We start from the raw sequence: 13,839 nt of genomic DNA on the forward strand, positions 1-13,839 counted from the left end.
CTAAACCCAAGTACAGACTGAGTACTGAGAGTAGAAGAGAACACACCAGGGTTCTGCTCCACAGAGCGGTTGGAGCAGGTGGAGGGACGTTTGGGTGGATGTTCTCAGATGTTCTGAAGAGAACAGCTCTTCATATTGGATCAGAACCTCAGCAGCTGAAAGCACCTGGTTAATTAGGGGGTCCTGAGTTAATGACTGCCCACCTGTCTGACCTGATGCTGACTTGACCGTCAGAGGCTCCTGCTGCTCATGTCAGACCAGCTGCTGCTACCTGCCACCAACCAGCTGGCCATCCTCCTTTACTGACCACATTAAAGACCATTCATCTTCTAACTGCTGCTGTTATTATTGTTATTGTTGTTATTGTTGTTGTTATTATTATTTTATACTATAACCCATCAGGGTTATACTATAACTATAACCCTCGTGTGTACAGCAGCTGATCCGGAAGGCTGGATAATGAACACACAGATCCGTCCTCATACTGAACTTTATTTACACTCTCAGGAACAGCACGGGAACTCCGGCCCACAGTCAGATAGCACATCTCGCTGGGTTCTGCAGGGAGGGTCCGGTACAGCGTGGCCGAGTGAAGCGGTGTTCGTTTAGAATTCTTCAGAATCGGATTAATATCAACACTGCGGATCGTCTACGTGGCGTTAACGTGTACATTAATACTGTCACATCAGAACTGGAAGTGTTTACTCTGTGCTAAACAAAAATACTGACCATTATCCCCTCATTAGCATATTCATCACCATCACATCATTACCAGAATCATCACCATTACCTCATTACCATATTCTGCACTATTACCTCATTAGCATAATCATCACCAGTACCTCATTACCATAATCACAACCTCATCAGATTATTGTCACCTTATTACCCTCACCCCATTGTAATCTCATTACCATCACCTAATCATAATCTCATTACAGTCACTTAATTACACTTTATTATAATCTCATTAGAATAATCTCACATTAGTTCAGAAACAAATTGTCACATTTACAGAACATTGGGTCAGAGCGTCCAGTCCCAACTGACCAGCTGATCACAGAAATATCAGTGAGAAGTTCAGCACAATAAAGTCCAACCTACTGTCTGGTGTGTGTGTGTGTGTGTGTGTGTGTGTGTGTGTGTGTGAGAGAGAGAGAGAGCTCGAACCACAGAATCACAACAAATGACCCACGAACGAAAAACTACAGAACTGTCCCCTCTCACAACTCATATTCACACCTACTGTACCTGTGTGTGTGTGTGTGTGTGTGTGTGTGTGTGTGCCTATGAGGTGTTGGCTGAACTCCTCCTGGTCACTAGGGGGCACTTACACGCCTCCACACACACGTGTTTGAGAGCACAGTGGGGAGTGAAGTCCAGTGATGGGTCCAGTGCGGCGCTGACCGAGGTAGTGGCTCCTCCGGTCCTGCGGGGGCGCTGTGGCGGCTCAGACGGCGGACTCGCGTGCGGTTTTAGACCGCAGGGCTTTGCTGCGGCTCAGGAAGGGGTAGGTAGTGCAGAAGCAGCCGGACGCCACGGTGAGACCCAGACTGACCCACGCGCTGTAGATGGACCAGCCGTACCCGTGATCCACGTCGTCTGGCAGTCCGTAAATAAACGGAGGATTCCGGGACAGATCGTACGACACACTCGCAGCGTACGTACACAGAGAGATAGTGCAGAAAATACCTGAAACACACACACACACACACACACACACACACACACACACAAACACACACACACACACACACACACACACACACACACACACACACACACACACACACACACTTGGGGTAATTGCTGTTGGAGAGGGAGGGAATGGTGGAGAGATACAGGGGGAGGGAGTACCTGCCATTAGGAACAGCAGGCCGGAGACGTGCTGGGTCAGACTTTCCTCCCAGAAGAGTCCGACTGCAGCCACGATGGATCCGCACAGCAGCACCGCCGCCGCCATGCCCAGGAACCCAGCCGTGATCCGTCGCAGATCTACACACACACACACACGCTGTCTCCATGACTACCTCCCACACGGCCCACAACTCGCACCACAGCGCAGTGCTAACGCGCTATTTCCAGCGCCGCTGATGGAGCTGCATAATTAGCACTGAAGGCGGAACAAAGACATACGGCACCAAACACTAACCCGCAACACACTCACACACACACACACACACACACACACACACACAGCGTGTGTTATGCAGCAGCAGCGTGTGTGTTATGCACTTTGATCAGCAACAGTTCAGACTAAACACACACACACACACACTCACACACACACAGCCTGAGCAAACAGCCTGTGTTCATATGATGGAAGAACAACACCCATTCAGTTTAGCCCCACCCATTCAGCCTACAGCACTTTAGCTTCACCCATTCAGCCTACAGCACTTTAGCTTCACCCATTCAGCCTACAGCACTTTAGCTTCACCCATTCAGCCTACAGCAGTTTAGCACCACCCATTCAGCTGCTTTAGTAGTTTAGCTCCATCTATTCACTGCAGGTGTGTGTAGACGGTGGGTGCTTACGTAAGAGGTGCCACTCGTCCTGCTGGATGGTCCGGGTGAGGTTGAGTGGAATGTTCCGGAGCCGGATGGGCTGAGAGAAATGGTATTTGACAGAAGTGCAGCGGTCGGCAATACCTGCGGTCAGATCAGAGCGGTCAGCATCTGGAAACACAGCAGCACTGCAGAGACAAAACTGCTGATTCTGCACACTCACACTCACACACTCACACACTCACACACACCAGACATTACATAACGATCAGTGCTGGAAGTGGGCCGGTCCACACCGATACGCGCTCACCGCACCTCTACATTTCCTGCTTCACTGCTGCTACGTCAGAACTGCGCCTAACGGGAGAGGGGGGGAGGGTTGGGGGGCAGCACTTTTCTTACTAACTACTACCCCCTAATTACTACCCCCTAACTACTATCCTCTATCTGCTGCCCCCTAACTACTGCCCCCTAACTGCTACCCCTAACTGCTGCCCCCTAACTGCTACCCCTAACTGCTGCCCCCTAACTACTACCCCCTAACTACTGCCCCCTAATTACTACCCCTAACTACTACCCCCTAACTACTGCCCCCTAATTACTACCCCTAACTACTGCCCCCTAATTACTTCCCCCTAACTACTACCCCCTAACTACTGCCCCCTAATTACTACCCCTAACTACTACCCCCTAACTACTGCCCCCTAATTACTTCCCCCTAACTACTACCCCCTAACTACTACCCCCTAACTACTACCCCCTAACTACTGCCCCCTAATTACTACCCCTAACTACTACCCCCTAATTACTTCCCCCTAACTACTGCCCCTAATTACTACCCCCTAACTACTATCCTCTATCTGCTGCCCCTAACTACTACCCCCTAATTACTTCCCCCTAACTACTGCCCCCGAATTACTTCCCCCTAACTACTACCCCCTAATTACTACCCCCTAATTACTATCCTCTATCTGCTGCCCCCTAACTGCAACCCCCTAACTACTGCCCCCTAACTGCTACCCCTAACTGCTGCCCCCTAACTGCTACCCCTAACTGCTGCCCCCTAATTACTACCCCCTAACTACTATCCTCTATCTGCTGCCCCCTAACTACTGCCCCTAACTACTACCCCCTAACTACTGCCCCCTAATTACTACCCCCTAACTACTGCCTCCTAATTACTTCCCCCTAACTACTGCCCCCTAATTACTACCCCCTAACTGCTGCCCCCTAACTACTACCCCCTACCTACTGCCCCTAACTACTACCCCTAATTACTGCCCCCTAATTAGTACCCCCTAACCACTGCCCACTATCTACTGCCCCCTAACTGCAACCCCCTAATTACTGCCCCCTAACTAGTACCCCCTAATTATTACCCCCTAACTACTATCCTCTATCTGCTACCCCCTAACTACTGCCCCCTAACTTCTACCCCTAACTACTACCCCCTAACTGCTGCCCCCTAACTACTACCCCCTAACTGCTACCCCTAACTACTGCCCCTAACTACTGCCCCCTAATTACTACCCCCTAACTACTGCCCCCTAACTACTACCCCTAACTGCTGCCCCCTAACTACTACCCCTAACTACTGCCCCTAACTACTACCCCTAACTACTGCCCGTAACTACTACCCCTAATTACTGCCCCCTAATTAGTACCCCCTAACCACTGCCCACTATCTACTGCCCCCTAACTGCAACCCCCTAATTACTGCCCCCTAACTAGTACCCCCTAATTATTACCCCCTAACTACTATCCTCTATCTGCTACCCCCTAACTACTGCCCCCTAACTTCTACCCCTAACTACTACCCCCTAACTGCTGCCCCCTAACTACTACCCCCTAACTGCTACCCCTAACTACTGCCCCTAACTACTGCCCCCTAATTACTACCCCCTAACTACTGCCCCCTAACTACTACCCCTAACTGCTGCCCCCTAACTACTACCCCTAACTACTGCCCCTAACTACTACCCCTAACTACTGCCCGTAACTACTACCCCTAATTAATGCCCCCTAATTAGTACCCCCTAACCACTGCCCACTAACTACTGCCCCCTAACTGCAACCCCCTAATTACTACCCCCTAACTAGTACCCCCTAATTATTACCCCCTAACTGCTGCCCCCTAACTACTACCCCTAACTACTGCCCGTAACTACTACCCCTAATTAATGCCCCTTAATTAGTACCCCCTAACCACTGCCCACTAACTACTGCCCCCTAACTGCAACCCCCTAACTACTACCCTCTAACTGCTGCCCCCTAACTACTACCCCTAACTTACCTTGCGATGTTATACGTGTATTGTTGTGATGTTATATATGTATTGTTGTTGTGATGTTATGTGTATTGTTGTTGTTGTGATGGTATATATGTATTGTTGTGATGTATGTGTATTGTTGTGATGTTATGTGTATTGTTGATGTTGTGATGTTATATGTGTATTGTTGTTGTGATGTTATATGTGTATTGTTGTCATGATGTTGTATGTGTATTGTTGTTGTTGTGATGATATATATGTGTTATGATGTTATATATGTATTGTTGTTGTGATGTTGTATGTGTATTGTTGTGATGCTATGTGTATTGTTGTTGTTGTGATGGTATATATGTGTTGTGATGTTATATGTGTATTGTTGTGATGTTTTATGTGTATTGTTGTTGTGATGTTATATGTGTATTGTTGTCATGATGTTGTATGTGTATTGTTGTTGTGATGTATGTGTATTGTTGTGATGTTATGTGTATTGTTGTTGTGATGGTATATATGTGTTGTGATGTTTTATGTGTATTGTTGTTGTGATGTTATATGTGTATTGTTGTTGTGATGGTATATTGTAGTTATATGTGTATTGTCGTGATGTTATGTGTATTGTTGTTGTGATGTTATATATGTGTTGTGATGTTATATGCGTATTGTTGTTGTGATGTTATATGCATATTGTTGTTGTGATGTTATATGTGTATTGTTGTTGTGATGTTATATGTATATTGTAGTTGTATGTGTATTGTTGTTGTGATGTTATATATGTGTCGTGATGTTATATGTGTATTGCTGTTGTATTGTTGTTGTGATGTATGTGTATTGTTGTGGTGTTATGTGTATTGTTGTTGTTGTGATGTTATGTGTATTGTTGTTGTTGTGATGTTATATGTGTATTGTTGTGATGTTATATGTGTATTATTGTTGTTTTGTGTTTGTGCTGTTTCTGACGCTCTGTCCTGCAGGCCTCACCGCTGCCCCCCACTGGCCGACCTTCTGCTGTTGTTTCTGCCACAGCTCAGATTTGGCTGCCGTGAATCTATGCAGCTCCGTTCCAAATTCACACACAGACACACACACACACACACACACACACACACACACACACACACACACACAGACACACTGAGCAGTGGGGTGGACACACAAGGAAGGGTGTGGCCAGCAGAAACTGCAGAGACCAGACTCTGTCAGGGTTTACCTTTTGAAGCTTTTCTGAAGTTTGATCCAGTTTTTAATTGATAAATATTATATTGTTCAGTAATCAATCAACGTGATCAGGACATTATCTGAAACTGATACGGCAGTACTGGACAGAGGAACCAAGTTGGAAACCTGAAGTCCTTTACAGGTTTCGCTGGGTTAGCAGCTTACAGACCTGCAGCTGATCATGTGTTAGCATATGCTACCATAGCAACATTTCTACAGCACCTCCTGTTCCTGTGGAGCAGGGCAATACTGTAAAACCTTCTTAACAAAATAATACCCTATACTACCCTTCACCACCCTATAGAGGTGTTGAGGTGAACACAGTCACTCAGACTGATCTGATCTGAGAGCAGGTGATTGCTCAGACCCAGGATTAAAGGTGAAATCTGAAGGTTGGAGGACTTTCAGCGGTCAGCTCTCATCCCTCACACAGCTGTCAGCCCCTAATCTCCATTGACCTCCAATCAGATCCAATTCCCTCACCTGCTTCACCTTCACACACTCATCTTTTCATCTGCAGCATCAAAGCAGAGCAAAAGCGAAGGAGGAAGAGGAGCTGCAGAGCATACTGAGAACATAAACACTCCAACACTCCTACTGCAGCACTGCCAACACCATAACACAGCCCTACTGCAGCACTGCCAACACCATAACACAGCCCTACTGCAGTACTGCCAACACCATAACACAGCCCTACTGCAGCACTGCCAACACCATAACACAGCCCTACTGCAGTACTGCCAACGCCATAACACAGCCCTACAGCAGCACTGCCAACACCATAACACAGCCCTACTGCAGTACTGCCAACACCATAACACAGCCCTACAGCAGTACTGCCAACACCATAACACAGCCCTACTGCAGTACTGCCAACACCATAACACAGCCCTACTGCAGTACTGCCAACACCATATCACAGCCCTACTGCAGTACTGCCAACACCATAACACAGCCCTACTGCAGCACTGCCAACACCATAACACAGCCCTACAGCAACACTGCCAACGCCATAACACAGCCCTACAGCAGTACTGCCAACACCATAACACAGCCCTACTGCAGTACTGCCAACACCATAACACAGCCCTACTGCAATACTGCCAACACCATAACACAGCCCTACAGCAACACTGCCAACACCATAACACAGCCCTACTGCAGCACTGCCAACACCATAACACAGCCCTACAGCAGCACTGCCAACACCGTAACACAGCCCTACTGCAGCACTGCCAACACCGTAACACAGCCCTACAGCAGCACTGCCAACACCGTAACACAGCCCTACAGCAGCACTGCCAACACCGTAACACAGCCCTACAGCAACACTGCCAACACCACAACACAGACCTACAGCAACACTGCCAACACCATAACACAGCCCTACAGCAACACTGCCAACACCATAACACAGCCCTACTGCAGTACTGACAACACCATAACACAGCCCTACTGCAGTCCTGCCAACACCATAACACAGCCCTACTGCAGCACTGCCAACAACGTAACACAGCCCTACTGCAGCACTGCCAACAACGTAACACAGCCCTACTGCAGCACTGCCAACACCATAACACAGCCCTACAGCAACACTGCCAACACCATAACACAGCCCTACAGCAACACTGCCAACACCATAACACAGCCCTACAGCAACACTGCCAACACCATAACACAGCCCTACTGCAACACTGCCAACACCATAACACAGCCCTACTGCAACACTGCCAACACCATAACACAGCCCTACTGCAACACTGCCAACACCATAACACAGCCCTACTGCAACACTGCCAACAACATAACACAGCCCTACTGCAGTACTGCCAACACCGTAACACAGCCCTACAGCAACACTGCCAACAACATAACACAGCCCTACAGCAGTACTGCCAACACCATAACACAGCCCTACTGCAGCACTGCCAACAACATAACACAGCCCTACTGCAGTACTGCCAACACCGTAACACAGCCCTACTGCAGCACTGCCAACAACATAACACAGCCCTACAGCAGTACTGCCAACACCATAACAGCCCTACTGCAGCACTGCCAACACCATAACACAGCCCTACTGCAGCACTGACAACACCATAGCACAGCCCTACAGCAACACTGCCAACACCATAACACAGCCCTACTGCAGTACTGCCAACACCATAACACAGCCCTACTGCAGTCCGGCCAACACCATAACACAGCCCTACTGCAGCACTGCCAACACCATAACACAGCCCTACAGCAACACTGCCAACACCATAACACAGCCCTACAGCAACACTGCCAACACCATAACACAGCCCTACTGCAACACTGCCAACACCATAACACAGCCCTACTGCAACACTGCCAACAACATAACACAGCCCTACTGCAGTACTGCCAACACCGTAACACAGCCCTACAGCAACACTGCCAACAACATAACACAGCCCTACAGCAGTACTGCCAACACCATAACACAGCCCTACTGCAGCACTGCCAACAACATAACAGCCCTACTGCAGTACTGCCAACACCATAACACAGCCCTACTGCAGCACTGCCAACAACATAACACAGCCCTACAGCAGTACTGCCAACACCATAACACAGCCCTACTGCAGTACTGCCAACACCATAACACAGCCCTACTGCAGCACTGCCAACACCATAACACAGCCCTACAGCAGTACTGCCAACACCATAACACAGCCCTACAGCAACACTGCCAACACCATAACACAGCCCTACTGCAGTACTGCCAACACCGTAACACAGCCCTACAGCAACACTGCCAACAACATAACAGCCCTACAGCAGCACTGCCAACACCATAACACAGCCCTACTGCAGCACTGCCAACACCATAACACAGCCCTACAGCAGTACTGCCAACACCATAACACAGCCCTACAGCAGTACTGCCAACACCATAACAGCCCTACTGCAGCACTGCCAACACCATAACACAGCCCTACTGCAGCACTGCCAACACCATAACACAGCCCTACTGCAGCACTGCCAACACCGTAACACAGCCCTACTGCAGTACTGCCAACACCATAACACAGCCCTACTGCAATACTGCCAACACCGTAACACAGCCCTACTGCAGCACTGCCAACACCATAACACAGCCCTACAGCAGCACTGCCAACACCATAACACAGCCCTACAGCAACACTGCCAACACCATAACACAGCCCTACTGCAACACTGCCAACACCATAACACAGCCCTACAGCAGCACTGCCAACACCATAACACAGCCCTACAGCAACACTGCCAACACCATAACACAGCCCTACAGCAACACTGCCAACACCATAACACAGCCCTACTGCAGTACTGCCAACGCCATAACACAGCCCTACAGCAACACTGCCAACACCATAACACAGCCCTACTGCAGTACTGCCAACGCCATAACACAGCCCTACAGCAGCACTGCCAACACCATAACACAGCCCTACTGCAGCACTGCCAACACCATAACACAGCCCTACTGCAGCACTGCCAACACCATAACACAGCCCTACAGCAACACTGCCAACACCATAACACAGCCCTACTGCAGTACTGCCAACAACGTAACACAGCCCTACTGCAGCACTGCCAACACCATAACACAGCCCTACAGCAGCACTGCCAACACCGTAACACAGCCCTACAGCAACACTGCCAACACCGTAACACAGCCCTACTGCAGCACTGCCAACGCCATAACACAGCCCTACTGCAGTACTGCCAACGCCATAACACAGCCCTACAGCAACACTGCCAACACCATAACACAGCCCTACAGCAGCACTGCCAACACCATAACACAGCCCTACTGCAGTACTGCCAACACCATAACACAGCCCTACTGCAGCACTGCCAACAACGTAACACAGCCCTACAGCAACACTGCCAACAACGTAACACAGCCCTACAGCAGCACTGCCAACACCGTAACACAGCCCTACAGCAACACTGCCAACACCATAACACAGCCCTACTGCAGTACTGCCAACACCATAACACAGCCCTACAGCAGCACTGCCAACACCGTAACACAGCCCTACTGCAGCACTGCCAACACCGTAACACAGCCCTACTGCAGTACTGCCAACACCATAACACAGCCCTACAGCAACACTGCCAACACCATAACACAGCCCTACTGCAGTACTGCCAACACCATAACACAGCCCTACAGCAGCACTGCCAACACCATAACACAGCCCTACAGCAACACTGCCAACACCATAACACAGCCCTACAGCAGCACTGCCAACACCATAACACAGCCCTACAGCAACACTGCCAACACCATAACACAGCCCTACTGCAGTACTGCCAACGCCATAACACAGCCCTACTGCAGTACTGCCAACACCATAACACAGCCCTACAGCAGCACTGCCAACACCATAACACAGCCCTACAGCAACACTGCCAACACCATAACACAGCCCTACTGCAGTACTGCCAACGCCATAACACAGCCCTACTGCAGTACTGCCAACACCATAACACAGCCCTACAGCAACACTGCCAACACCATAACACAGCCCTACTGCAGTACTGCCAACACCATAACACAGCCCTACTGCAGCACTGCCAACAACATAACACAGCCCTACTGCAGTACTGCCAACACCATAACACAGCCCTACTGCAGTACTGCCAACACCATAACACAGCCCTACTGCAGCACTGCCAACAACATAACACAGCCCTACTGCAGTACTGCCAACACCATAACACAGCCCTACTGCAGCACTGCCAACACCATAACACAGCCCTACTGCAGTACTGCCAACAACGTAACACAGCCCTACAGCAGTACTGCCAACGCCATAACACAGCCCTACAGCAGCACTGCCAACACCGTAACACAGCCCTACTGCAGTACTGCCAACACCATAACACAGCCCTACTGCAGCACTGCCAACACCATAACACAGCCCTACAGCAGCACTGCCAACACCGTAACACAGCCCTACTGCAGCACTGCCAACACCATAACACAGCCCTACAGCAGCACTGCCAACACCGTAACACAGCCCTACTGCAGCACTGCCAACACCATAACACAGCCCTACTGCAGTACTGCCAACGCCATAACACAGCCCTACAGCAACACTGCCAACAGACAACATTTGCATATTATTATTATTACTATTTATTTAGCATATCCAATCCCTTACATCTTTACCTTGGTACTCCATTATCCTGTATTTGCATATACAAACCCTTACCCTTGTTCATTAGCATATCCCAACTCTTTCATAATTAATATATCTCCACCCATATCTTAAGTTAGTAGCCCCCCTCTTTACCTTTATTAATTAGCATACCCCCTCCTCATTTCTCCCGGTAATTAGCATACCCCCTCCTCATTTCTCCCGGTAATTAGCATACCCCCTCCTCATTTCTCCCGGTAATTAGCATACCCCCTCCTCATTTCTCCCGGTAATTAGCATACCCCCTCCTCATTTCTCCCGGTAATTAGCATACCCCACCACTTTCCCTTCAGTCATTTGCATAAGGCTGCCTCGCACCTTTGTTGACGAGCGTGTCTATGTCGTGGTCCCGCCCCCGGAAGTAGCACTTCCTCCACAGGCCGGAGTGGGTGGGGAACAGCGGTCTCCCGCACTCCGTCTCCAGTATTCCCAGTCCGGCGATCGCTCTCCAGTTCTCCAGCAGCTCCTCCTCGGTGCTGCCCACATGGATGGGCCTCGCGAGCGCCCCCCCGCGCCGCGTGCCCCCCATCACAGCCCCTGCCCCCCCCTCCACCAGGGGCAGGTGGTAGATGGGCATGTCTCGGTTCTTCTGGTCGTTGGAGTCCGAGCCCTTCCGGTCACAGTTCCGCTTGTGGTTCCGAGTGTCCGTCTCATACCAGTGATCCGAACAGAGCGCGAGGAGGAGGAGCAGCAGCGAGAGCGCGCTCACACACACCGAGAGCGCGGGAACACACCGCTCCATCACTCGCTCCCTCTGCCAGGCTCACACAGTGTCACTCTACCGCCCGCGCGCTCTCTCTCTCACACGCGCACAGGGCGGAGACGCGCGACCAACCGTCCATCACTCACACACACTTACATTATCTACCGCACACACACACACACACACACACACTACAGAGCCACAGCCGTGCTACACCCAACCTGAGCTCGAGCACATCTTCTCTCTCTTCTCTTCGCGAGCTCTCTCACCTTTTTCTCTCTCACTCCCCCCCCACCCCGCACGTGCACACACAGCCACCCTCCCCCTCCGCGCGTGTCCTCTGTGTCCGAGAAGGTGAACCCACTGATGATGAGGATGATGAAGATGAATACGATCCCGCGTTCAGCTTGCTCGCGCGCTCAGACTCCTTTCGCGGTGCAGAGAGCGCGGGGTGTGTGTGTGTGTGTGTGTGTGAAGGTTGCTGTGCAGAGCCAACAATAGCGGTGAGACGGATGGGGCGGGTCCAGCAGGCGCGAGGCACACACACAGAGGAAGACTGCCCGTTCTGATGATGATGATGAGGAAGAGGCCGGTATCCTCGTGCACAAAGGCGAAAATAACAGCAGGAGATTAACCCCGCCCCGTGCAATCTGAACAGCCAATGGAAGATGGAGCTCCATAAACATGAGCGAAAAATGCACGCTCAAGGTGAAACACACACACACACACACACACACACACACATCTGAGTGTGTTCAGGCTGCTGCTGTATCAGTTCAGTAATAATCAGTTTTTCTCTTATTACATAAACTTGTACTGGTGTAGTGTCCTGTAGTGAACTATAGTGGTGTATAATACTGGTGTAGTGTCCTGTAGTGAACTATAGTGGTGTATAATACTGGTGTAGTGTCCTGTAGTAAACTATAGTGGTGTATAATACTGGTGTAGTGTCCTGTAGTAAACTATAGTGGTGTATAGTACTGGTGTAGTGTCCTGTAGTGAACTATAGTGGTGTATAATACTGCTGTAGTGTCCTGTAGTGAACTATAGTGGTGTATAGTACTGGTGTAGTGTCCTGTAGTGAACTATAGTGGTGTATAATACTGCTGTAGTGTCCTGTAGTAAACTATAGTGGTGTATAATACTGCTGTAGTGTCCTGTAGTGAACTATAGTGGTGTATAGTACTGGTGTAGTGTCCTGTAGTGAACTATAATGGTGTATAATACTGGTGTAGTGTCCTGTAGTAAACTATAGTGGTGTATAATACTGCTGTAGTGTCCTGTAGTGAACTATAGTGGTGTATAGTACTGGTGTAGTGTCCTGTAGTGAACTATAGTGGTGTATAGTACTGGTGTAGTGTCCTGTAGTAAACTATAGTGGTGTATAGTACTGGTGTAGTGTCCTGTAGTGAACTATAGTGGTGTATAATGCTGGTGTAGTGTCCTGTAGTGAACTATAGTGGTGTATAATACTGGTGTAGTGTCCTGTAGTAAACTATAGTGGTGTATAATGCTGGTGTAGTGTCCTGTAGTAAACTATAGTGGTGTATAATACTGGTGTAGTGTCCTGTAGTAAACTATAGTGGTGTATAGTACTGGTGTAGTGTCCTGTAGTAAACTATAGTGGTGTATAATACTGCTGTAGTGTCCTGTAGTGAACTATAGTGGTGTATAGTACTGGTGTAGTGTCCTGTAGTGAACTATAATGGTGTATAATACTGGTGTAGTGTCCTGTAGTAAACTATAGTGGTGTATAGTACTGGTGTAGTGTCCTGTAGTGAACTATAGTGGTGTATAGTACTGGTGTAGTGTCCTGTAGTAAACTATAGTGGTGTATAGTACTGGTGTAGTGTCCTGTAGTGAACTATAGTGGTGTATAATGCTGGTGTAGTGTCCTGTAGTGAACTATAGTGGTGTATAATACTGGT

General features: G+C 49.3%; 1 protein-coding gene across 1 annotated transcript; it reads right to left on the reverse strand.

Moving 5' to 3' along the window:
* Positions 1 to 476: 476 nt before the first annotated feature.
* Positions 477 to 12,549, reverse strand: tmem178a (transmembrane protein 178a). The gene is made up of 4 exons (XM_072672070.1): positions 11,527 to 12,549; positions 2,539 to 2,652; positions 1,858 to 1,995; positions 477 to 1,692 (listed from the first exon to the last, which is right to left on the reverse strand). The coding sequence occupies exons 1-4, from the start codon at positions 11,948 to 11,950 to the stop codon at positions 1,451 to 1,453; spliced, it is 918 nt and encodes a 305-aa protein (XP_072528171.1). The 5' UTR covers positions 11,951 to 12,549; the 3' UTR covers positions 477 to 1,450.
* Positions 12,550 to 13,839: the final 1,290 nt, after the last annotated feature.

Source organism: Salminus brasiliensis, unplaced genomic scaffold (genome assembly GCF_030463535.1).
Source record: "Salminus brasiliensis unplaced genomic scaffold, fSalBra1.hap2 scaffold_159, whole genome shotgun sequence".
Taxonomy (NCBI): Eukaryota; Metazoa; Chordata; class Actinopteri; order Characiformes; family Bryconidae; genus Salminus; species Salminus brasiliensis.

Bases quoted from the DNA above. Each gene is read 5' to 3' on its own strand.
- tmem178a (XM_072672070.1), bottom strand. From the start codon at position 11,950: ATGGAGCGGTGTGTTCCCGCGCTCTCGGTGTGTGTGAGCGCGCTCTCG. The intron at 2,653-11,526 runs GTGCGAGGCAGC...ATCTGACCGCAG, and splicing joins AGACACGCTCGTCAACAAAG to GTATTGCCGACCGCTGCACT. The intron at 1,996-2,538 runs GTAAGCACCCAC...GTGTGTGTGTAG, and splicing joins GGACGAGTGGCACCTCTTAC to ATCTGCGACGGATCACGGCT.